Raw genomic sequence first — 24,821 nt, forward strand, 5'->3', positions numbered from 1 at the left:
TCATTAACAGGTTTTAAGCGGTTATTTTAAAGTTTCCAGCTAATTAAAATTACTGTTTCAATGACATATCAAAGAAATAACAAAACATGGTGTTAATATACTGAATCACTGATATGTGATTTCATAGTCAGGATTATTGTGTGCTTTCCAAAAAAATGTCAAGCGTTTGATTGACTGTCAGCTGTGAAAGCTCAGAAAAGCTGCTCTCTGAATAAAGGAAAAGTTGGGTCTTTCAGAAGACAGTATGCCTTCCCAGACTGTGTAACACCAGTGACTGAAGGATGGCATCATGCTGAGTTTCCTGCCTGTTGGTGTAGCCCAGAAAAATGCAGCCACAGTGGAACTGAAATAAGAAGATTGAATTAAAAAACAAAACCACCAACAACATAATTTTAAGGATAGCTAAAAAGAGCTAATGATACTTTTAGCAAAAAATTTTCAGATGGATGAATTCAACATTCATCCTTTCCTGCTCTTTACTGTTTTGTTTCAGTGATAAGATAGTAAGATGAGTGTAGGCAAAGAAAGTTCATTGTCAAAAGGATGACTAGAATGAAATATTTCCATTGAATAAATTCTGCTGAAGAACTATATGGATCATTATCTTTCTTTAGTTGAAAATATTTGGGGTTTATGATTCAGTTATTTTCCTAAAATCACATACGACTGTACCTATTTCCAATTAGATGATTTCTACACAACTTACACAAAAAGTACTTCAGTAATACCATGTTTGAGTCACATTCTGCTTTTGGCAAATAGAGAAAAAGGTTTGCTCCTATTTATGTTATCAAATCTTGAAGCACTGGTTTTGCTTGGAAAAGAAGCATTTGAGAATCATAATCAGGTAAAATATGCAAGTTTCCTCTGATTTTGAAAGCATATATGTTAGACTTTTTTTTTTCTTTTAACTAATTGTTGTCCTAGTCAATATTTCTGAATCTACCTGAATATAATGAAATGTGATCTAAACATACTGTCTACTGAGATGCCTCAAGTCTAAGATGCAACCCTAGCCAGGGGCAATGCTATCACAGTTCTCTAATTTGGCAGTATGTTAGTGAACATAGTCAACTATGTATAGATAGATCAGCATTGTTCTCAATCATTAGTTTTATTTAATGTCCTATTTTTCTTACAGGGGGATCCGGTTTCTCCAGATACTTCGCATGCTTCATGTAGATCGACAGGGTGGCACCTGGCGACTGTTAGGTTCAGTTGTTTTCATACATCGCCAGGTACTAGATCTTTAAAGATCCCCAGAATTTTGTTTTCTTTAGTATATTCTTTTCACAGTCTTCAAATCGTAGCCTGGTTTAAAAGAACAGTTACTGTTACAAGAGAAAAAATGCCTTAAAACTCCATCATGTTTATTTCTACTTTTAAAATGGGAACACTATTCTTTACTTCAGGTCAGCATCAGTATTTTTCTGGAAAATAACTGTTGTACTCTTTGATGTTATCCTTCAACATAATTTATTAGATGCAGTTATGTGGGCTGCCTTTCATATTGCAAATACTGTACACTGCCTTCACAGGAGATGTATTCCTAGCTTGGTTGTTCTGTGGAAAAACAAATACTAGTGGAAAAGCCCTGATAGAACAGGTCAATTATTTAAATAACACTATTTTCTCCACCTGAATTAAGAGTTTTCTAATCCATTCTTTAAATAAAAATACTATTTTATGATACTATGCAAGAATAGTTACTTTTTCAAGGGTGTAGTAAAAAAGGTAAACTTGGCTGTAAATAGTTACATGTCCATTAAAGCTTTGAAACAGTTATTCTGTATAAAAGTTCATTAAGCAGGAAAAACTTAAATGTTTTAGTGCTGACTTTTAAAAAATTCTAGCTGAAGGCTTCTTTTTGGGGCTTCATGTACTCTCTTGATGGAAAGCCACCTTCGCTTTATGAATATACAAATAAACTTTTATCATTAGCCTTTAAATCTTGTATATCATACCATACTGTGGAGGGCTAATACTGTGCTATGAATCTTTACAGCAGACTTGTAAGGGTGTCTCTCTAACTCACTCTTCATGAGTGTAGATTTGTTCTCCACATATTGACAAACAGATTTCCACACAGACATTGTTTCATTTGCTATTTAGAAAACTGTTGTTCAGGGACAGAGAGTGGGAGGTACTTAATCCAAGAGATTAATTTAATACTAGAAGTTACTTTTCTTCCCTTTAGTTTACACCCCCCCCCCCTCCCCCCCCCCCCCAGTACTGTAGGAAATTTAATGTCATGATGGCTGTGCAGCAGGTACAACAGGATGACTTTTAATGCTTGAAGTCTGTGTGGTCTTCATTTATTATGGTCACATTGCCTGGATATCTAGCTAGGGCAGAGCCGATATCTAGATACAGTTTCTTAACATTTGCTAACCTTACTGAAAGAGGTTTTTGAGAGAATATTTTCCTGTGCGTGTTCAGAGTTTTAGTCAAGAATCTGGAAAGAATTTGGAGTGTTATCTCCAGAATATAACACTTAAGTCTTAAATGTCACAAACATAAATAAGTTCAATGATTTAAAAGGAAAAAAATATCCTCAGAGAAGTGAATTTATGAATAAATGCACCTGAAGTTCTGCTAATCCAAAGAGGTGATTATGATGATATATAAAACTCTACAGATCTGTAGTACTTGTCAAAGCAGATCACCCACTAACACATTAATTAAAAAAAAAATTCAAACATACAGTTCTGTATTGACATTGGACAAGTATAGCTGAAACCCTAGCATGGTACCAAATGGAAGGGAAAATGGAACCTTTATTCCTGTCCAGTCTCTTAAAGAATTTTTTGTTCAAAAAAAACAAAAACCCAAAACAAAACACAAGCAAACCCAAAACACCTCAGTTGCTTTTCTTTAGAGGCAAAGTACAAGGTCCTAATTTATTTGGTGAATTTGGTACTCTTTCAGAAAAAATGGGACCCTAAACCCTTAAACAATATGAGAAAATAAATTCACTTTTTGTGACCTGTGAAAATAACACTTGGACCTCTGTGGGCCCAGAAGAGCTTACTAAAGTTGTCACCAATGATTTCCATGTGTTTTGGAATTTTACATATAGCTGTATTAGCTCACTCAGGCCCAATTTGGCTATGATGCTCTTCTATTTTCAGCAGGTTGAGCTTATACAGGCATTTCTCGCCAAAAGCAACAAAACATGAGTCAATATCACATGTGGTGATGGAAAGACATGGAAAAATCATGCAGCTTACTGAAAAACTGAGTTAGCCAATCTACCTCCAGCTTGTAAGCCTCTCAATTAGTTTTACTTATTCCTCACCTTGGTTTGTGAGGTCTTCTGCTCTGAGGAAGAAGTTACTGAGGAGTCATGGATTTGGGATTTTCTTGTATTTTTCCTAAGTGTTGAATTTTATATTGTGTGGTCCTTATTGTAACTGAAAATATAAATCTGTATACATTAAAAATATGTGTTGACTTAAGTGTCTCAATTTTAAAATTTACCTTTGTGCATATTTGTTTTTTGTTCTTGATGTTTCCTTTGCATATATGTAGCTGAAAGTCCTTGCTGAAAAGTAATTTGTTTTAGGCAGCATTCTATTCTTAAGCTCTTATTTATTAAAAAACTATGTAAATATGAAGTTTAAGGCCTGACTTCTGCAAAATGCTCTTTGCTTTGAGATCATGTGTCAGTTCATACTATTTGAAATTGGTTGACACCAATATATCCATATTTCTTGAAGCATGTATTATTTTAAAATTTTCTGTGCTCTCTTAAATGTAGTATGTATTAGATTGTTGTCATTGTTATTAACCATTAAATATAAGCATGTAGTATTTTGTCTCTCTATACATATGTAACATCGAGTGACATTTAAAAAAAGTCTAAGGCAATTACATTTTTGTCTGGGCTTTACTTAAAAAGAGTTCAGTCTTTAGATGAATAGGACTGGTGCTAATGGTGAAATAAGGCGATTAGTTCTCTTGATATTCAACCACTTTGAAAGGATCATATAAGTCTATGCATAGCACTTCTAGAAAGCATATTTTTCTGCCCACTTCTCAAAAAGACAGCACTTAACACAGAAGTATGCCAATTGTCATCCACACTCTAATTCTCTCCTCTGAGACAAAATTAGAGGAAAGCCGTGATGGCCATTTCTCAATAACATGTAAAATCTATTAGTATTTGAGATGTAAGCAACATGCCAAGTGTAACTAAAAGATTTCTGTTGATGTGGAAGGAAGTCACAAATCTACTAGAGATGAAAGCAGAGTGTTTTTTTTGTAAGCAGGCAACAAGACTTAGTCTCCATTTCTGCTGTAGTTTTCTATGGATCACTGAACTTAGAGTCTCAGCTGTTAAAGAGTTCCATCTTGCATTGAAAAAATATTATGTAGGCAAACCAAAAAGTTGTGAAAAAATAAAGAAATGCAAATAGTCAACTACAAATGTAAACACAAGGAACTTTTCAGAGCAATGAAGTCATATCTACAAATACAGAGTGTACTATTATCATTAGAGAAAAAGATGAGGAAAGAATGATGATCAGCGTAGAAACCTGAACTACTGAAAATCCAAGTTTTATTTCCTCTTTCAGCTGCCTTGTTCATCAACAGGCCTGCAAATAGTTAAGGCTTAGATTAAAAGGCTTGCCCATGGGCAAAACTGAATAATAGCAAAATTCATTACTTGGGTCATTACTAAATGATTAGAAAAAAACCCTACTTTGCTTTGTGCCAAGCCTGATTAATAACTTGCTGAACCTAGATTTTAATTGGTGATATAGCAGAAGGAAGATATAGTTCCTGCTACTGAATGCAGTTACTAGCTACCAGAAAGAAATAATAAAAAAAAAAGTCTTAAGGCAGTTTGATGTGAAAACCTAAACTTCCCTAAAAAATGGTTTAAGAAACATGGATAGAGTGTTACAGAAAATCTGAAAACCTGACATAGTTTATAAGTAGAGGCAATCCTTCTTAGACAGGTCTCAATTTTAAATTTAATTTAATTTATTTTATGGGAATATTTTAATTCCTGCATTGGTTTGGATCCAAGGAAAGAAAAATAACTCTATCAAGAATTTAAGGAAGATACTAATGAAGATGTAGTACTATAATGTTTCATAATAAAGATGGCTAAATATGTGCAGAGAAAATAAAGGAATAATGTGTTAACTATTTAAGCATTGTAAACTTTAAGTAACTAAAATAAGCTATTTTGCCTCATAATTAGGTATTGGATTTTCCTAATGGGTAGGTGAATATCTCTTTTGATTATGTTGTAGTGCTGCTTTTATAAGCTTTACACATTTTTGTATCTGTGATACCACATATTTTGGCTTGTTGAAATGAGCAAGTACAATTTTCCTGAAAACTGGAACAATCCTGTAAGTCACATCAGTTCTAATACAACTTTCCTATCCAAAAATTTATAGAGAAACTGGTACATCCACAAGCACTGTATCATGCCCTAACAAAAGTCTCTTCTAATAAACTGGCCTGTCCTCAAACAGTCTTTGTTTTTCAGGACTGAGGTAGACATTGCACCTTGAGATTTTATTTTGTCTTAACGTGGAACTGTTAAGGCATCAATATTCAGTCTTAAACAATCTATGTATTAGATACACAAGTTCATTTCTTAGGTATGGTCATAATCACAAGACATGTTTGTTATTTCTTAACTGTTATTTTAGCATACTGTTCATAAAGTGAATTTCTAAAGCTGGTTTACTATTCTTAAAATGTATTAACATTTGGTATTTTGAGTGGACAGTTAAATGGAATGGTTCCCATTCACAAGACCTAGGAAAGGAGAGATGTCCAACTCTACATTTAGCTGTCCAAATGATCTTGTATAAATGATGGCTTCTTGAATTCTTTAGTCTGATACAAATAGAAAACAAGTCACTGAACTACCACTGTTTTACTGGAAGCAAATTTCGTACTTGAAATCTGACTTATTAATTTTTCTACTGTGATGAAAAAAACCCCCAGATATTGACGTTTTACAATGATAGAATATATATGTTGTAAACCTTACGGGCTTGTTTCCTTTCTCTTTTAATAGGAACTCATAACCACTTTGTACATTGGATTCTTGGGATTAATTTTTTCATCCTATTTTGTTTATCTTGCTGAGAAGGATACAGTTGATGAGGATGGAAAGACAGGTTTCTCCAGCTACGCTGATGCCCTTTGGTGGGGTGTGGTAAGTCTTTACCAAGAAAATGTGTGCACAGACTTAGTGCACAGGATTTTCTGTTGAAGTTGTGATCTTTTTAAAAAATCTGGCATGTCTTTCTTTGCAGAACGTATTTCTGTAGGGAAGCTTGACAACCTTTAAAAAAAGATACAAGAAAAAATACAATAAATATAATTTAATTATTTTGGTATTAAACTTCGCTGTGAAAGCATTACGGCAAGTCCTTAGCAAAGGACATTGAATGTTTACAGATACAAAAAGTCCACAATGAAATCCACATTTCAAAAAGAATATAAATACCCTCCAAAACCTATACCAGTTCTTTTAAACTCTACATAGTTATCTGCGAAAGGTGCATAACTTTAAAAGTATATTCTGTTTGTGGAAGTTAATGACTCTATTTTTTTTGGATCTTTTGTGTAAAGCTCACTCTGTCAGTAATAATGCAGACCTTGATGCAGGTTACAGGTTCCTGGTTTTTTTTTTTAATAATTCCATGACTCACTGTAAAGGAAAATAGCTCCATCAAAAGCAGCTGGCAAAGCTTCTCAGCCTCATCAGCTACTTTGGATATCAATCATCAGTCAGGGTCAGTGCAAATCTTTGGTGAAATGAAGAAAAAAATATCATTAAGGGGGGAACTGGATTTTGAGAGTGTTGTGGTAACTATTGTGTGCATGCCCAGAATCAGCTGAAAAAGGAATGGATAGCTATAAAAAGAATAAGAGACCAGAGCGTTTTTACACTCCTTTCATATGGCTCTTCTCATCATTTTTCTCACGGTGACTCATGCTTTCCTTCTTTATTAGCTGTTGCACGAACCATCTCTTCTCTTGTGGTCCCTTTTCCCTACTAAAGAACCTCAGATATTTTATGAGTTGGTTGTCTCATTAGAACAAACCCGAGGAGATCCATCACATCAGTGTTAGTGGCAGAGAAAAATGAGAGGACTAGAACAGATGCAGAGCCATCAACTTCCAGAGAGAGAAGGATATATTTCAAGAGTGATTTGAAACACAATAAACTGCGTTTATTCTTATATGATAGACTTGAAAAATACTCATATCGTTATTGGGCCATAAACCAATTGTTTACCTGCATCCAAATAAACTGGTGAGTAAGTCTGGGAGGGCAGACAAAAAGCTCCTAATAGATATATGTTTCTAATCCTTAACTTAGGTGCTACGTAAGCCTCTACCTCAATGAAGTATACAGAAATACAGAGTATATTACCTGTAGCCTGAGTTATCACTTTTTAACTCATTCAGTATAAAAATCTTTTAAACATTAAATTCCTGTCATCGTGTTGTCAGGTATTCATTTCGTTTGCAGAGTATCGTCTATGGCTGTGCCAAACAGTACAAACCAAGAAGAATCTAGTAAAAAAGAAAAATCCACTAAATGGCCAGATGGACCCGATTATCTAATGTGCTGGGAAGAAATGAAACCATGAACTAGCCCAATCAACAATCAATTGTTAAAGTCCTCAATAGACGTATGATAAAATTTTCAGAACATAAAACCTCGTGGTTGCACATACACACACACATATATATATAACCTCTAGCTAGTGGAGGAAAAGGATAAATGTCCCAGAAGCACAGATTGTGCTATATTTTAAAAGCAAAAGTAAAACAGTTAGGGTGTAATTGACATTATGAAAGATAACCCATGTCTACTTCAAGAAAACAAACCAGCACACAGGCTTGCTTATTCTGCTATTATTTGAGCAGTTCAGCTCAAATACCAGTGTACAAATGACTGAATGGAGTGGAACGCAGCTACCGTTTCTGGTTTTACTAATGGTCTAGCTGAGTAGTCTGTGAAGTAAATCTAATTAGAAGTGGGCTGCTTGTGGGAAGTTCAGCAGCATTGGGGCTCCCATGAAAGTTTACGCTTGTTCAGCCAAATCTATGGTAAATATCTCATCCATTTTTCTAGTATAGTGATGTTCCAGAGGGGTTTGTAGCACCATATGAATTAGAAGGACACCAGTGAAAGAAATGGAAAGCATATAGTTTATTAATAAGGAGGTCTTAATTTAATATGTAGTCATTAAGGGATGGTGATGCATGTTTGCTCTGCACAATGTCTTTGATGTTTCATACCATGATACCTAGGCTTGTAAGTGCAAAAGGCCAGAAATGCCCAAATTCAGATCTGAATGGGAGGGAAGAAGAACCCCGTATCAAACTGAGGGGAGCAAGGTACAGTGGAAAACAAAAAAGGATTTTCAGCAATCAGTTTGAGAACTAGCTATGGTTTTTAGCATCCAGTTCTGCCCATATATGTTAATGCATGGGTTATTCCTGCATGTAATAAACTTCCATGTGAAGCCTGTGTACTTTTCCTATCTTTCCTTCCTTTTTATTCTTCTGGCTTTACTTATCCAGAGCTTGCTTTATGACTTGCATTGGATGTTTAGATATGGATTACCAAATATTTTTAAATGCTAGAAGCTACAGCCTTGATTTGAGTAAAGAGTAAAAAATTAAGGTCAAAACAGTCAGAATGTGTTTATACAAGCATATTTTGTTAATATTTTGGACTTAAGAAATTTAAAAGGAGTTCAGTTATGAAGACCAACAGATACGTTTAAAACGTACATTGCTTTACCTTGTTGAGATAGATGAATTGGAATCTGTATTTCAAAGTGTATGTATATGCCTTGCAAAGTATTCAATGGGTTTTGTTGTTGTTTTCCAAAACTTGTAATAGCAAGATAAAATCAGCTTTGTCTTTCTCTAGCTGTGTGAGGCACATGAGGAACACTGTTTAAATTGTTGTTTAAGCTTTTCAGACGTCTAGGCCTCCTCAGCATTAGTGAGTCACGGTGCAGGTGCAGTTCACAGCTGGGAACAGTGACAAAGGACAAAGTGAATCAGTTTCTTTTTCTTTTCAAATCTTCTGTAACATAGAAACACAGATGTGGAGTTACTAGGGAGTGAAATTTGATTTCACTTTTGCCTTTCAAAACTGAACTATAGGAAAAAGTCTTGGTAGCAAGTATTTGAAAGTCTTATGTGTCTGACAAAAACCACAGAGTGTATTATGGGTAACATTTTGCTTTGAGTAGAAAGTGCAAGCTTGCTGAACTTGATACAAATGACCTGAAAGGTTTAAATGCGAAGAAAAGGGAAAATAAAGAATGAATGAGGGCTGGAATTAAATGCTAACTACATTCACCCGCTCCAGCTAAATGCAAGGTTGTTTCACCTAGATTTGGCAGGCACACAGATTAAACTGCAAAGACATATCAAAGGCCTGTGGTATTTTATATGAAGCCACTTTCAGAAGTTATAGCATGTTAGAGCACATGCAAAAGCATTTCAAACAGCACTTGTCAGTTTGCCAGAATTGGAACCCATGTCACAGCAGTTCTGTCCTTTGGGCATTTTTTCCTGAGGGAAGGAGGAGATGTAGGAGGCATCTCTTTTGTTGGCCTTTCCACGGTCATCTCTTGGTGTTGGTAGGGCTTATTGTTTTTGCTGCAAACTGTACCACTGAGCTTGAGTTAAACAGTCGCTCCAGTAGATTGGTGTTAACTGGCAGAGGTACTTGGGATCAATTGCTCAGAATTTCCAGTAGCAAATTTCCATGCCAGAGGTAGCAGTTTGAACCCATTTATATTTAATATGTTTTTTGAGGTGTGCAGTTCTGACTCTTCAAACTTCAGGACACCTGCGTATCTTAAAGCATGTTAGAAGCTCTGTTGACTTCTACTAAATTAGAGTTCTTCCTTTTTTGAAGTGTGTATATATGTTTTCAGAGCCTGTGTTAGAGCATGTGCGTACCAGCTGGAATGTGCCATAGTAAATCTGTGTTGTGAAAGAGATGTCATTTTCCAAAGCCTAGCTATTAAGTATTCTCCGAGCAGATAACTAATATCTTTTAGATATACAAGTAGAAAAAGATTCTGGTTGTGATTAAGAAAGCCAGAGAATTACATTATTTATAATCCTTTCCACATACTTCAATGCACTAATTAGATTACCAAGAAGGAACCCTGTTAAGGTAGCCAGGGAGAAACTTTCTGAGACATGTTCAGGCACCTGCAGGAATCAGCCAGCCAAATGCCTGCTGTGGAGATGGAAAATCATCTTTTCTGTGGTTACAGCTTTCATGCTGTCTTCCATAGTAACGCTAAGGCAGCTCAACATTACTGCAGTTTGTTTTTAAGTCCTGAGTGCTGGAGAACTAGGAAAAAAAAAAACCAAAAAACAAGAAGCCTTTCATAAGAAAAAAGAGAGGAAAAGGAAGGAAAAATCCCAGACTTTAAGGGGTCATCTGGGTGCACTGAGGAGCTGAAGAGCCATTGAAGAAACACTGCTTTAACTTCCTCCACTCCCCACTAACACATACTACATTTCAAAGTTTAATTTTGGGGGGTCTGGTTTAATTTTGGGGGCTGGAAGACTCATCTGTTTGTACTGCTGGTGGTACACAGCACCTGAGACACTTCATGAGCAAGCCATATTAAATCTTGACAAACACATGGCAAGACAGAGCTCCTGCTGAGAGTAGGTTGCAGTTCAAAATAACAATATTCATTAAAGGATATAGATACTATAAAGTTAACTTCATCAAGTGATAAATTAATGATGAATAAACATAAGCCTGATTTTTTTTTAACTTGGAAAAACTCAGTTTGATAGTAGTTGGTCATTTTTTTTCCTCTGCAAATCTTCCTTCCAGCTCTCTGTAGAACTGCTCTAAGAGAAGGAGGAAATATATTCTTCCTATACCTTTATTGCTGATGGTTTCTTCTGAGAAGCCTATTTTTGCATAATATGTAAGTAATTGTCAGCAACTTTTCCCATAAAAGGCAGTATTTCAACATCCTCTTTTGTAGTCAGTGTAATTTTACATATTCTTTTAAGTCTGTTTTGGCTGTATTTATGCTACCATTCAAGGCAAAGTGAAGGGAGTGAGACTAGGTTTAGGGCTGGTGCTCCCAAAGAGAGTAATTTTTTCTATATAAAGCTTTCCCCATATTAGTGGTAGAAGTCTTCATTTCCTCACTAGAAGCTTTCCACTTCTCAGGCATGCAAGTCATCTTTCTTGTACCATTTTATGGCAGTGGCAGGACTCTGAGTATGCTAAAAAGCGTTAGTGGCCCTGACCAGCCATACCTGGAGCCACCCCAACACCCACAGACCAGGGTTTCTATTTAGGCTCAGCCCTGGACACTTACTTCCTGCTTAAGCTGTGCTGGAGGAGATTTGGTCTCCAGCTCAGCCACAGTCTGCTGATCTGCATCTCAATCTATGAGCTGACTTCCACACTTGGCCTCAGACTTACCTCATCACCTTGATAAGGCTGTATGATTTAGATTCTTCATTGGACATAGCCACTGTCTATGAGTCTACCCTGCTGTTGGGAGTGGGCCCAGGGTGGTGAGACCCCTGTCTAGCCAGCTGTAGGATTCCCTTGGCTTGCCTTGCAATCCCTTCTTGGGATCACCTGCCCTTGGGGAGCAGCTGACTCTTGTTACATTACAACCCTTCTGATGGACCAGCCTTCACCTGGGCTTTGATTCCTTCACAGTACCAACCCTTTACTAACCACTGGGCTTCTACTGAATTCTCTTCTAGTCTGCTGGGGCTCATCAGGAACAGTCCAAAACCTCTGTCCCACTCAAGCCCTCCTTGCCTCTGTGTCTTTTCAGGGTAGCCTGACACACGCAGAGTGATTTAGTCCCTCTACAACAAGTCCATACTGATCCCAGACCTGTGTGAGGGCAAGCCCTGCTGAGAGGGGCAGCTATTGTCACAGCTCTGAGGGCACTAACTGGCCTAATGACTCTGACCACCATCACCTGTGGCCTCCAACCACACCCAGGGGCTCTATTTAAGCTCAGCACTCTGCTGGGAGAGAAGTGGTATCTAGCTTAACTGTGGCTATGTCTGGCTGTGGAGTCCTCTGATCCTGACTTCAACTGATGGGCTGATATCTTGGCTTTGCTCTATTCCTGTAGAGCTATATTCTGCTCCTGACCTGTGGGTGAAATTCTTAGCTTCATGTTGGGCCTGCCTCATTGCTGTTATATTGCCTTATGATCTGGACTCTTGGTTGGACCCAGCTATTTTTTCTGTATCTGCTTCTCTTGTGTGCTCTGTGGGGTGTTGACTAGGGAGGCACTGCCCTGCTAGCTATGTTATTTCCTTTGAATTTGGGCTCCCTATCCCTTAAGGAGTACCTGGCCCTTGCTACATCCCTAATAAGCAATGAGCAGGTACAGTAAGATGATGCATCCTGTGGCTTAAACACAATTTTGAGTGGCAAGGAACTGTATTTGTGCAGGGAGGGGGAGAAAATGGTGCTCAGCTGTATTTAGTTCTTGGTCTACTGGCGTATTTATTTTGAGAGATATTGTGTTCTGGAATGGTTGTGTGTTCCTTTTCTTGCTATGAAGATTCAGCTGGGATAATGTTAGTTTTGTCCCCTTCCTGCTAGCTTACCCTGCCACAGCAAGTGTCTCTGACTGTAAAATTTGGCAGACATCTGTGCATTGGTTTTGTGCAAGTCAGCACTTTCAAGGCTTTCTTCTCACTTCTGTGGAACTACGTTTTAAAAGCAAAAGGAGAAAAACTGCAAGCCTATGGTTTCAAGCCCACAGGGCCAATCCTTGCAGTTTTGGGAGGCTGGAAGCAGCCGGCTATGAACTGTGCGAACAGTCATCCTGGGTGCAAACTACTGTTACATCTACAATAGTGGCCGGTTGTGAATGCCTGCTGGAGAATGTAAAAACATGATAAATCCGCAACGATTAGCGTAGTCATGTGGTTTTCCTATGCACAAATCCCAATGCGGTTGATCCATATGTATCGACTAATACTTCTCTACTTTTTTCTTTCTTTTATTCCTGTTTTTTGGGGGAAAAAAATGGTATGCATTGTAGTGAATCAGATGTTTGTTTTTGGCCTAGGTAACAGTCACAACGATTGGTTATGGAGATAAAGTCCCTCGGACATGGATTGGAAAGACAATAGCTTCCTGTTTTTCAGTATTTGCTGTATCTTTCTTTGCTCTACCAGCGGTAAGCAGAACTTGAATCACTTTATTGAAGTGTCTGTTTGACTTGGGTTCACACCTCAGTAGTTTTAAATTGGTGCCTTTGATAGGAAATAATGGGATTGGGTGTTGCTTCGGAATGTGCACGCACACATCCTCAAGTGTGTGTTGGTGTGTCTCTGTGCGTACACACACACGAATGAAACTGCCATATCTTTATTGCAGTCATTTTAGATAGAAGTGGCCTAGAAAGGAGGTAAGAATAACTTTCACTAATTGGAGAACTGAAGCTGTTCTCTGAGGTAAAGAGCAAGAGAGCGTTTTTTCTTTATCAGCATGTTGGTGCCAAAGGTGAAACTTCCTTTTTTTCTGCTACTTTGATTATATAAGAATAATTTGCGGTCCTGTGAGGAGATGAATACTGCCACAAAGCAGAGGTCTAGGAAACTGCATCTGATTTCCTACATGATACTATAAAGCATCTTTGGGCTTTTTGGATCTTCAAATAAATGAACGGTGGGAAAAATAAAGACGACAACATCAAAACAATTAGACCAAGTGTTTAATCTGTAACTACCAGTTTTAACAGAAATGTTGAAATTAGAAAGTATATCTTTGGCTTTTTTTTTTTGATTTCCTAATTTGCCTGGAAAATAAAACAGGGTTCTGGCTTTAGTTGTGGGTTGTTTGGTTTTTTTTTGTGGCAAGGATTAAAAACAAGGACAAAGAATAGCTGTAGATCAGTCATGTGATGTTCGCATTTGCTTCTCCCACCATTGTGTAAGGTTGCCTTTGGAACTGTCTCCCTCTGTGATTGCCTCTAACTAATGTTACCTGTAGGACACAGCAATAAACGCATGCTGTTTATTGAGCATGTTGATATTGGCATTATGTAACTTCAATTTCAGGTTTTTTGTTGTTGTTGCAATGAGTATAGTTCTGTCACTGGACACCTGAAAATTCAGAACTTTTATTTTTCTAGTAAAATCTCTTATAAAATGTCTGTTTATTTCATATGCTAAAGTATTTGGTTTAGGTATGTGAAACCATATTAGAGTCTGACTAGTAATTTTGGTTATATTTAGGGTATTCTGGGTTCTGGTTTTGCCCTGAAAGTACAGCAGAAGCAACGTCAGAAACACTTCAATAGACAAATCCCAGCTGCAGCTTCTCTAATTCAGGTAAGGCCCCTAATAGTAAAATACTTAGAGTATTGGAGAGGGAGTGTGACCTAGTAGAGTACTGAGAATCACAGTTACTAGGCTTCACTATAAATCTAAACTTGTGTTTCAACCACTTTGCCTTTTAGATCCACTTCAGTTTCTAGAGAGAATTAGATAATTTTGTGTCTCCCCTCTTATGAGTGAGCATAGGAGGCTCTACAAACCTGATAGTCACAGGCATAATGACACTAACTGGATGCAGCAAGTCATTTGATGAAATAGTGTTAAAAAAAACAACCAAACAAACCAAACTTTGTTACAATCCTTTTTACATTCCCTTATGTCTTATGAGTCTTCCAAATCCTGAGGTGACGGATGTATGTACATGTATACACACACCTCAGTTTAGAAAAAGGTCCCAGCATAGCATTCTATATGACAATATAAAGAATGCAGTAGCATGGTGCACAAATACTAAAATGTGGCACACTGCAGCAAAAGGGAAACAGCAGTATTCTTTGATGCTTATGGGGGTTTGCTTTAATGAGGGTTGTTTGGTGTTTTGTTTGCTTTTGTGTTTTGGTTTTTTTTTCACTGTGGGCAGGGTTAGACACCAGCTCTTAGGGAGAATGCTACAAAGAGCATACTTACAATCACTGTGTGCTAAGCGTGTGTTTCCTGTGCAAATTACACTCACCACAATTATACACAGGGAAGAGAGTATTTTATTAGGCATGGTGTTGTGTGGTATAGCACAGTGATTGCAGTCAGAACCCTCTGCAGCATGCTTACATTGGAGATTTTGCTGTCAGTTTGGTTTGCAGTGAAATCTGATTTGCCTGTCCTGCAGGACAACAGTGATTGCTTATTCACTGGGATTATTGGTTTGGGTTTTATTATAGACTCTGTGGCGGTGCTATGCAGCAGAGAAATCCTGCAGTTCTACAGCAACATGGAAGATCTATGCTACATCGCCGGTGCAAAATCCCAAAAAACCACCAGCGCCATCTAGCCCTAGTCTGAGAAAACAGGTAACAGAGTTGGCAGGACTCTCTTCTGTTCTCGCTTTTAATGCGATTGGGATAACTTGACAAAATCTTTACAAAGTCTCCAAAGAATTTGGAGAGCTGAAAGGCATTTGTAATGGGACATTTGATTGTTTTCCTCATGCCAGAGCATGATTGGTTTAGCTATCCCTAAAATATTCCTGAGGAACAAATGTCTTCTAATTTTAAATTTGCCCTGGTGGTCAGACAGGTGCCAATTCTCCATTGATTTTTATCCCCTTTGAAGTCTCCTCTACCTTCTCGAAGGGTAGTGTAAGTCAGTGATGACACTTTCCCATTTTGCATAGTAGTTCACACATGGAGGAAGGAGGAAGCTAGTTTATAAATTTATGTTCACATCCAACATGTGTCTGACAGTATCTATGATTTTCTTGCTCAAATACTTCTCTCCATGGTATTTTTATTTGGGGCTGTGACTAGAAACTTGGGCAAATTCCTGAGCTGTGGCTGCAGTAAGGTGGAATAATGTTTGCCCACACAAGTGGGACTGCCTAACACAGCTATGTAGTTTCACTGGCAAGCTTGTCTAGCCTTCAGCACCCCTTCTGGAAAGGCCCAGGTCTGCAGCAGGTCTGGCTCAGATACCCAGGGTTTCTAAAGTGATGTTAGAGGCCTGGTTTTAGGCAGTGAAATCGCACTGGTGTCTTCTGCCCAGCAGAGAATTGCAGTATGATTTCTCCACAGCATGTATAGAAAGCTGTATCAGCATGATCTGTGTGCAGGTGTATGTTTTGGTGTTATAGCAGTGCGATCTACTTGCTGTTGAGCAGAGTGTAACTTTGCCATGAGACTAGCCTCTTCATAGTGAGAGGCAGAAGAAATGGAAGGAAAGAGGTAAGGCTGGGTAGTATGTGTTGCTGAACAGCAAGCAATCCATGGTGGGGGAGCTGGAAAAAATAGACAGTTTCTGGCACCCATAGTATTTTCCCTCTGTTTTCTCTAGGGATTTCCCTAACATATTATTAAACCTGAATTTCCCTGTGAACTGTTAAACCTAATTCAAGAACATGGTTATGGTTCTATCATACCTTACCAATGGATCATCCTCTCTTCTCAAAGGAGACTAGTTCATTTTTTCTCTACCTAGCCTCTTATTTTAAAGACTTGAATGTATATTGATTATCTTGTGTGTGTTATAGCAGTTTGTTGTCCAGGGAATACCTAGTTTTACTGCTATGAAAGCCCATAATCTTTGCCTTTAGAAGCACTTTAATGCATAGTAGTTCATCCACTGTCTACCATAAGTGCCCATTTCTGCCATCTTTCATGCATGCTCCTGTTTAATTGCTGCAGAGCTGAATAGAAGAATGAATTCCAAAAGACTGAATGTGAACCATAATAAAATAAGAATTGGTTTTACTTAGACCAAGTAGCATTGTCCCATTTGTGAATATATTGAGCCTGTAGCTGTTTGGTTGACATGTGTGATTACTTGTTCCCTCTGATGTTTATCTTTGCCAACTCCTTAGTGGTCACATCAGGAGGCTGGAGTATCTTGCAGAATTGAGTGCAGTAGCCCTAGATTTCAGCTCCTTGTCAGAAGATTCCTGGATCATCAGGCAAATTAAATTCTGCCTTTTACGTGTTTTGAGGTGTGTGAGTAGTAGAACCAGGTGGGACTAGAGCCAAAGGGTAGGTAGTCATGAAGACTAGAAATAAATGCTGTGTTGTGAGAAGTAGTATTTCTATAACTAGGTGGTGGCAGCCTCCAGGAGGCAGATAGCACAGGCCATGTAGCTAGTGTATGAGTGGCTGTTATGTTGGTCACTTCTAGTTGCAAAGGTAGATCAAGACCAGCCTTGCTTGGAACCAGGTGAATTCAAACCTTCATTTTTTTGTTCTTATGTACCAGTTGTAGGGTGTTTCTTAGGTTGCCTCTCTGGCTCCTAAAATTGGGAGAACCTCAAATTTGGAGGCAGGATTTCTTTTCTCCTGGTATGCCTAATTCAGCCTTTTTGGTAAAAGGTGGAATTTTTTTTAGTTAAAAAGGCTGTACAGTGCTTAACCCATAATTCAAAGTCTATGGCTATGTTTAATTAGAGCTTTAGAAAGATATTACAGCCAAGCTGTTGTATACTTAAGTGATTAGTGTTTTGGACCAAGTTTGAGAAATTTTACTTGAGACCTGATTTTCAGAATGTGCTAGTCTCCTGAGAATCAAATTCTTACCAGATTTAAATTGATAATTCAGAATTGGGCACTTTGAAAACTTTAACTGAATTTCAATTGTATTCTGTTTAAAAAAAAAAAACCAACAACAACAAACCAAAAACACCACAAAACCAACAACCAAAAAAATACGCCACACACCACCAAACACAACCTCAAATGAATTTAATGTATAGTGAGGTTCACGTGTACTTTTCTGTTTTTGATAGTATCTTCTGATATCATCCTATTTCTACTACTACAGGCTAGAAGATACAAAAGAAAAGGGAAACTAGGCTGTGGTAATGGTTCTGCACCAGTAATAAACCCAGGAGAGAATGCCTTGTCAATTCCACAAATTACTTGTGATCACGTTGATGAACAAGCAGACAAGAGAGATGTGTCTTTCTACATTGATGAACCAGGAGGTAATTTACTTTCGCTTATGTACAGGTTAGCATTTTTAAAAGACAATGTTAAAGTGAATTGAACTGATGAAGGGAAAATTTCCATGAAAAGTAACTTTAATCAGTAAAGCAAGATGTCTCAAACCAAGAACAATTACATAACAAAATCAGGGGACACAAATTAAAGGAAATCATTAGATTCATGTGGTGTGAACATCGAAAGAGCCTCCTTTGTTTACCAAAGTGACCTCAATTAAGATGCTGGATATACTGTTGGTTGCGCTTTTTGAATTATCTCAGAGATGGATGGAAAGCTTCCTCAGATCTACCCCACCTTTAAACTTTACCTCGCCTAGAGCCTGAAGGAAAGAAAATAGAACAGGAAAAATATCTTTTTTTACAGCACCCTCTTAAACATTGTGCAAATAAATTGTGATAGGAACAGATAAATATTTTTATGCCTATGTCAACCAAAGGGGTTTTATCTTGCTTCATGTAAAATATTGTGTTGCTATAAGTGGCTGTAATATTTCAACCTGGAAACTGGCTGAATTTCACTGCTGAGCTTAGATACTGGGTTTGTTTGTAAAACTATTTTTAAAATGAAGTTTGTAGTAGAAATGTGGATATGACATAGTATTGTTTACTATAAAGTGAGGTTTTTTGAAAGCTAATTTTTCCACCTTTGTGTCGATTTCCTTTGTCTAATGGGGTTAGGGAAACTTGTGCTAGTTCTGGATCTGCTAAATCTTTAGCTCAAGGGGAGACTGTTTCCTTAGAGTCTGAGGAGTTATGTTCCATACCTAGAGGCATGTAAAGCCTTGCCAAGTTAACTGAGGTATCTAAAGATGTTGTCCCTAGTCAGAGGTATGTTATGTGATGTTTTGACTTAGGTTTTCATCTGTTTTTGATAAGCCTGAACAACAACTCTCTATAAAATTGCTACTCTTACGTGTCATTGAAGCTGACGCGTTATTTCAGCCTGGAGAAAGTATGGCTGTAGTCTTGATGTGATGGTTTCTTTAGTAAAAAATAGCTTGAATATTTTTGCCCCTAGGGGGAATAAATAATGTCTTGTGTATTGAACATAAAGGTAGGGGTTCCAATGGGTTGCTCTGACTTTAGAGTTGCCAGGTTGTGTTGTGAACGCAACCTATGTCATCCGTACTAGAGCAGTTGGTCAGATGTGGAATAGCAGGGATCTGAGCTGTGGCACGCTGAGGCATGTTTGTAAGGGGTAGGAGTATCAGGCTTCCACAGGGATTTAGAAAGACCTTCAGGCCTCTACTTCATGCAACTGATAAGAATGAACTACCATTGTGGGAGGAAGAGTTTTCTTCCACTGATGGAGGTTTTCTTTACACCTCATGTTTTTCCTTATGTTTTATAATCTTGTATCTGTTACTTTCAGGTCAGTGTGCTTTTTAGCAATGGTGGTATTTTAACTGGTTGTGTTTTGGGGCATTTCCAGTGCATTTATAGGCTTCTGGGAAAGGAGGTAGAGGGTGTGATTTTATTTATAAAGTTGCAGCTTTAACTACCTATCTCGTAAACATGCTGACAATGAACATAGTATATTGTTATTAGAGCTGTGGAGATTCCCTTGCTGACCAGGTAATAGTGGATTTTGCTGAGTGTATTTTGATATTGTGGTATCAGTGAGTGATGGACAGAAGCAGGACTGTGTTGTGTAACTTGTAACATTACTGAAGACAGTTAAGATGTTGTCTGTATTTAGGACTTGCCTGTGCACATTTATTCACCTAAGCTATGTTAAATGTTCATAGTTAGTCTGAGCAAAGCTCTGCATCAGAGGAAAGAGACTGAAGAGACAAACCTGTATCTTTTTCTGCCTGACACCTTGGCAACAGAGGAAAATGAAAGAATTTTTTCCACTTTTTTTCTGAAAATATTTTCTTGTACTTTTACTACAGCTGGTCTAATTTATTCTTGTTCTGAGACAGCAATGCATATTATTGCCTTACCAATTAAGTTTTACCTGTTATTCATTTTCTTGTGCATTTTTGCCTTAGCCAGTGTCAGAAGTAAGTCACACCTAATTTGATCCCCCCCCGATTCATTCCTTCTGTTGCAAAGCTTCCAGGAATGTGAACTTGATTGCTCTACTGACTGAACTTTCTTTACACCTCTCAAACGTTAAACCTGATTCCTCTCAGCGAAATCTTCATTGCCAAAATTAATAGGCTTCTGTTCTTGGGAAGTGGAAGTACTAGTCTTCAAGGCTGTAAATGGGGATATCTTTTTCCTCTCAAAAACCTGAAAGTAGAAAAGGCAGAGAAATTAATAATTAAAAAAGCAATTGAAAAGGGCTGTGCCAGCTTCTATTTCAGTGTTGCTATAGTGTAATATTTTATTCATTGGCTGTGGGGGCTGGATGTTTTACAGATGATGGCAAACTTCGATGTTGAATTAGATCACTTTTTATAGGCCTGACCTAGGAGGAGCAGAGCTGTTGCTTTAAAACAGCTCTTCTAGTCTGCTGCTCCAATCAGATGTGAGAGAGTCTCTAGGGAGACCTGAAACAAATGCTTGGCAGGTGCAGGCAACAGAATAAAATCCCACTAGGAAAATTCCCTTTTCTGGGCAGAAATAGACTGAAATTAAGTTAGTTTATTTGATAAAGGAGATACTTACCTTAATTTGGGAACACCATTGTGTGAACACAGATTTTCATGAAAATAAGATTTTTTTTTTTTTATGATATCCTGTTCATGTATCCATGTCCATCCAGCATCCTCTTGGCTCGATCAAAACTTGCTTGGGAGGCATATCTTTCAAAGCTAGGCAAAAATCCTTTTGTCTTCTATATGAAGAAGGTTTGAGGAAAAGGGAAGCCTTATAGATATGATCAAAATTAAGGTTTCTGAGATACTTGTGTATATGTAATAAAAACCATGTATTAGTGCATAATATAGAAACTAAATATTTACATACCATAAATGATGGAATCTGAAACACTTGATAACCTAAAAGGAAAACAGTTCATGACTTAGTTTTGTACCATGCATGGGGTTTTGGGTGTGACTAAGAGTGCTCTGTAATCCTAAGAACTTGACCATCCTTGCAGAAATTGAAAGGTCAAAAGTCTTCTGCAATAATTTAATTGTTTGAAGTCAAACATCACAGAATGAGCAAGCTGCTTAAAAAGAAAGTAAAAAGGAACAACTAAAGCAAACATAAATTTAAGAAAAACAAATCAGGAAAATAACTGATGCTGAAGATATTCTAGTGAAGTGTATTCTTCTCACAGATAGCTATTGCTTCTACTGAGGAACTCTTTCGTTCCAGGGTGTATGGTTTAATTTTTTCATGGAGTGATTTAAAACCCTCAGTGATTTCATCCTCACCTGAGATTATAGCCATAATTGTTCTTTATAGTCTTGAAATTGATCTTTACCTGTACTTCTGTCAACCATTGTGTATATACTCTTTGTGTATGATAGTGAGTGGCAGGTCATAAAGACTGATCCAAATAGAAGAAAAACAAATAACATTCGAATGTAACTGAAATCTTTTACATGCACTTGAGTTCCATCTTCAAATAATAGCTATTCACTGCAATGTATGCTTCCCCAAATGAACTGAATAGCTGTTTCATAATTCTTTTTATTAGGGAGGAAAAAATTATAAAAATGTGAAAGCTTTCGGACCTTGAAGGTCAGCCTCCTGGGACATCTCCAGCAGATGGAGTTTATTATTCTGTCAGTTATTGTAGATGGTATACTCAACTTATTATTGTAAAATTTGTCAAAGTCACAAGACTCTCACAGCGATAAATCTCCACTGCGGTAAAAACAAAATTCCCTGTTTATCACTGTGCTTTTCTTTTTGCTTTTTGGAGTTTCTTGTATGCTGACATATTCCCCCCCACCCAGTGTAAAGCAAAACTGCATGCAAATAACTTTCCACAAGGAGGGGTGAGAGAACTCAAATTTTCAATGACCCCCAGAACACTTCTGTAAGCCCTCTTATATAAAAGTGTGTAATACTGTTAAAGTTGATTTATTCTGTCTGTAATGCTAGTTTGGGTGCTGACATTCCAGAATTCATCTATCTAGTATTGTCTTGGTTGTTCCTGGAAACTGGTTGCGTTTCCATTGGGCAAAAAGCACTGCTTTCCCTCACTGGCGTAGATGGATTACAATCTGCAGTATGTATAAAGAAGCAAACATTTTAAATGAAGTGGATTCATAGATTCTAGTGCTGACAAGCTAACTGAAAGGTGAGAAAAAACATGTGGCTAAAACTAACAGAATAAAGCACACACCAAAGCTTTTGTGGGCCTGCATAACTGTCAGTAAGTTAGAAAAGCATAAATATAAAGATGTGCTCCAAATCAGCATAAGAGAATATCCAGATACCATGCTTCTGAAAAATGTCATGCTCTTAAGAAGGTGAGTTTAGCAGAGTGCTGGTGGTTTTGCAGTGACAATCTATATTCAGCATAGGGCTGTTTAACTTTTAAATTTGTCAGTCAGTTCAGGACCTGTAGGTACTAATGGTACTTGCATGTGAGTAAGAATTGTGGAAACATAGCTGTATGCCTCTACCAGAAAGTTTTCAGTCTGTTTCAGTCCTGGCTGCCCTGAGTGAGAACTTCTAACTGAATTCTGTGGTTTATCTTGCATGACTGAAGTGGATGGTAGAACTGGGAGTTGGGGGTGGTGTAAGGGGAGATGGAGGCTGAGAGGAAAAGAACAGCTGCCTCTGCCAAACTCACTCTTACTTATGATTAAATTTGGCAGCTTTTGAGGTTTAAAAATTTATTTTTGTTCTGCATTTATTCAACTCCATGTTCTGCCTGATTTAAGATTAGAGTTTAGATCACTGGTCACACTGGTCTTGAGCAGGGACTTGGTACCAGATGGTCCCAGAGACCATGGGAGTGTGTAGTAAGAGAAGGCATTTATAGCTCCCTCAAACTTTTTCTGATTAGTAATATCAGTAAAACTGAGCTTAGACATTTTTATCCAGAAAACATTTTTGCTTCATCAAAGACAGTACATTTAGATGAAGCTTCATTTAGTCGAAAAAGTTCCAACTACCGACAGTTATGATGTAAAACTGAATTTAGCTTTTCAGTATCAAAAGAAAATTTCTCTGCATGGTAGGGAGGCTTTATGATGATGTTGGCTTAGGATAAGCACATGGTGAATGACAAGTTTGTGCTATAGAGTTAAAAACAAATTAAAAACTGCCCCAGAATGAATGAACAACAGAAGTCTAGTCCACCATGGACTAGTGGCAGTGGTGTTTGTAGTAAAGTTGACTATTAGTACCAGAAAAAGACACTATCAGCACAGTAGTGGGGAAAAAGTAACGAGTTGCAAAGGAGGGCATACCCCAGAATAGGATGTTCTGTTGCCAAAAATCAATATATCAGGTAACTGTTAAAACCTTAAAAATGTAGAAAGACAGATAAGCAAATAAATTGTATTTGAGTCAATATGTTGCCTAATAATAAAATAGAGACAGCTTTTTAAAGTGAGATTAAATTGACCTAATAAATTGTACAATTTTAAGGTATTCCATGGTACTGATATGGCAGTGATAATTTTTACTTTTGGATCCAGAATATACATTGTGAGAGTCTTGCTGTCTAAGTCTCTGGGCAATAGAAGGAAGGAAGAAAATCTAAGGCCCTATCATATGGTGTCAAGGGAGAATTCAGCTGTTGACTATAAAGACAGGAAATCAGTTTTTCTTTTATGTTTGAGCAACCAGAATCTTCTCACAATACAGGACCTTGGGGGTTCTTCCCTGACTTCTGTTTCTGAAGGAATGGATTGGAAAAACATATTATTCAGCTAGGTCTTCAGTAGCCTTGGTACAGAGGGCGGAGGGTGCAAGTAGAGCAGAGACTGTTCTACCTTTGAGTTGTACTTGCTAGAGTTTTGATTAAAAATATGAAAGATGTGTTGGAGAGTAACCATAAAATGATAGACTTAGCCAACCTTGGGAAGAAGAGAGGTGTGAAATAGAGTTATTGGACTTCAAGAATGGAGACTCAGGGTTAATAGATAAAATATGGTAGGAAGCAAGACTAAGAAGTGTTATGCTCAAAGTCGTCTTTATAAGCAAGAGGAAGCACACATAAAAGTAAAACTAAATTCAGTGCTAGTATAACCGAACTCTTGAGAGCTAATCACTATTAGCCCATATCTAATTGTGAGGGGAAAAAAAAATCAAATGCAGTGGGTTTTTTGCATGTTTTTTTTTTTAAAAAGTTGCAATACCAGTAAAAGTCAACTAAAACTGTAACACACATATTGGAGCGTGTCCAGAGGAGCGTCACAAAAATGATCTGAGGGCTGGAGCACATTGCCTGTGAGGACAGGCTGAGAGAGTTGATGTGGTTCAGCCTGGAGAAGAGAAGGCTGTGGGGAGATCTTATTGAGGCCTTCCAGTACTTAAAGGGGCACAATGGGAAGGATGGGGGCAATCTTTTTAGCAAGGCCTGTTGTGACAGGACAAGGGGTAATGATTTGAAACTACAGGAGGGTAGATTTAGACTGGATATAAGGAAAAATTTTTTACAATGTGGGTGGCGAGGTGCTGGAACGGGTTGCCCAGAGGTAGTGGAGGCCACTACCTAGAAACATTCAAGGTCAGGTAGGACAGGGCTCTGAGCAACCTGATCTAGTTGAAGATGTCCCTGCTCACTGCAGGGGGGTTGGACTAAATGATTTCTAATGGACCCTTCCAACTCAAAGCATTCTATGATTCTACATCTTAATTTCTACCTGTTTTCCTGGCATTTATGCTCCTCTGGGTATTAAGGTTTCATTTGCTGCAGGGGAAGAAGGGGAAGTGGTACAAC

General features: G+C 37.7%; 1 protein-coding gene across 1 annotated transcript in view; it reads left to right on the top strand.

Annotated features, from left to right (window-relative positions):
• LOC142065609 (potassium voltage-gated channel subfamily KQT member 1-like) overlaps positions 1–24,821 on the top strand; it is a 516,224-nt gene that overhangs the window by 59,401 nt on the left and 432,002 nt on the right. Inside the window, exons 6-11 of the mRNA XM_075111896.1 lie at positions 1,142–1,238; positions 6,047–6,187; positions 13,110–13,220; positions 14,281–14,376; positions 15,261–15,389; positions 17,839–18,001. Coding sequence (XP_074967997.1) covers positions 1,142–1,238; positions 6,047–6,187; positions 13,110–13,220; positions 14,281–14,376; positions 15,261–15,389; positions 17,839–18,001 — 737 coding nt within the window. The remainder of the gene's footprint in view (positions 1–1,141; positions 1,239–6,046; positions 6,188–13,109; positions 13,221–14,280; positions 14,377–15,260; positions 15,390–17,838; positions 18,002–24,821) is intronic.

The sequence above is a fragment of the Phalacrocorax aristotelis genome, chromosome 1 (genome assembly GCF_949628215.1).
Source record: "Phalacrocorax aristotelis chromosome 1, bGulAri2.1, whole genome shotgun sequence".
Classification (NCBI taxonomy): Eukaryota; Metazoa; Chordata; class Aves; order Suliformes; family Phalacrocoracidae; genus Phalacrocorax; species Phalacrocorax aristotelis.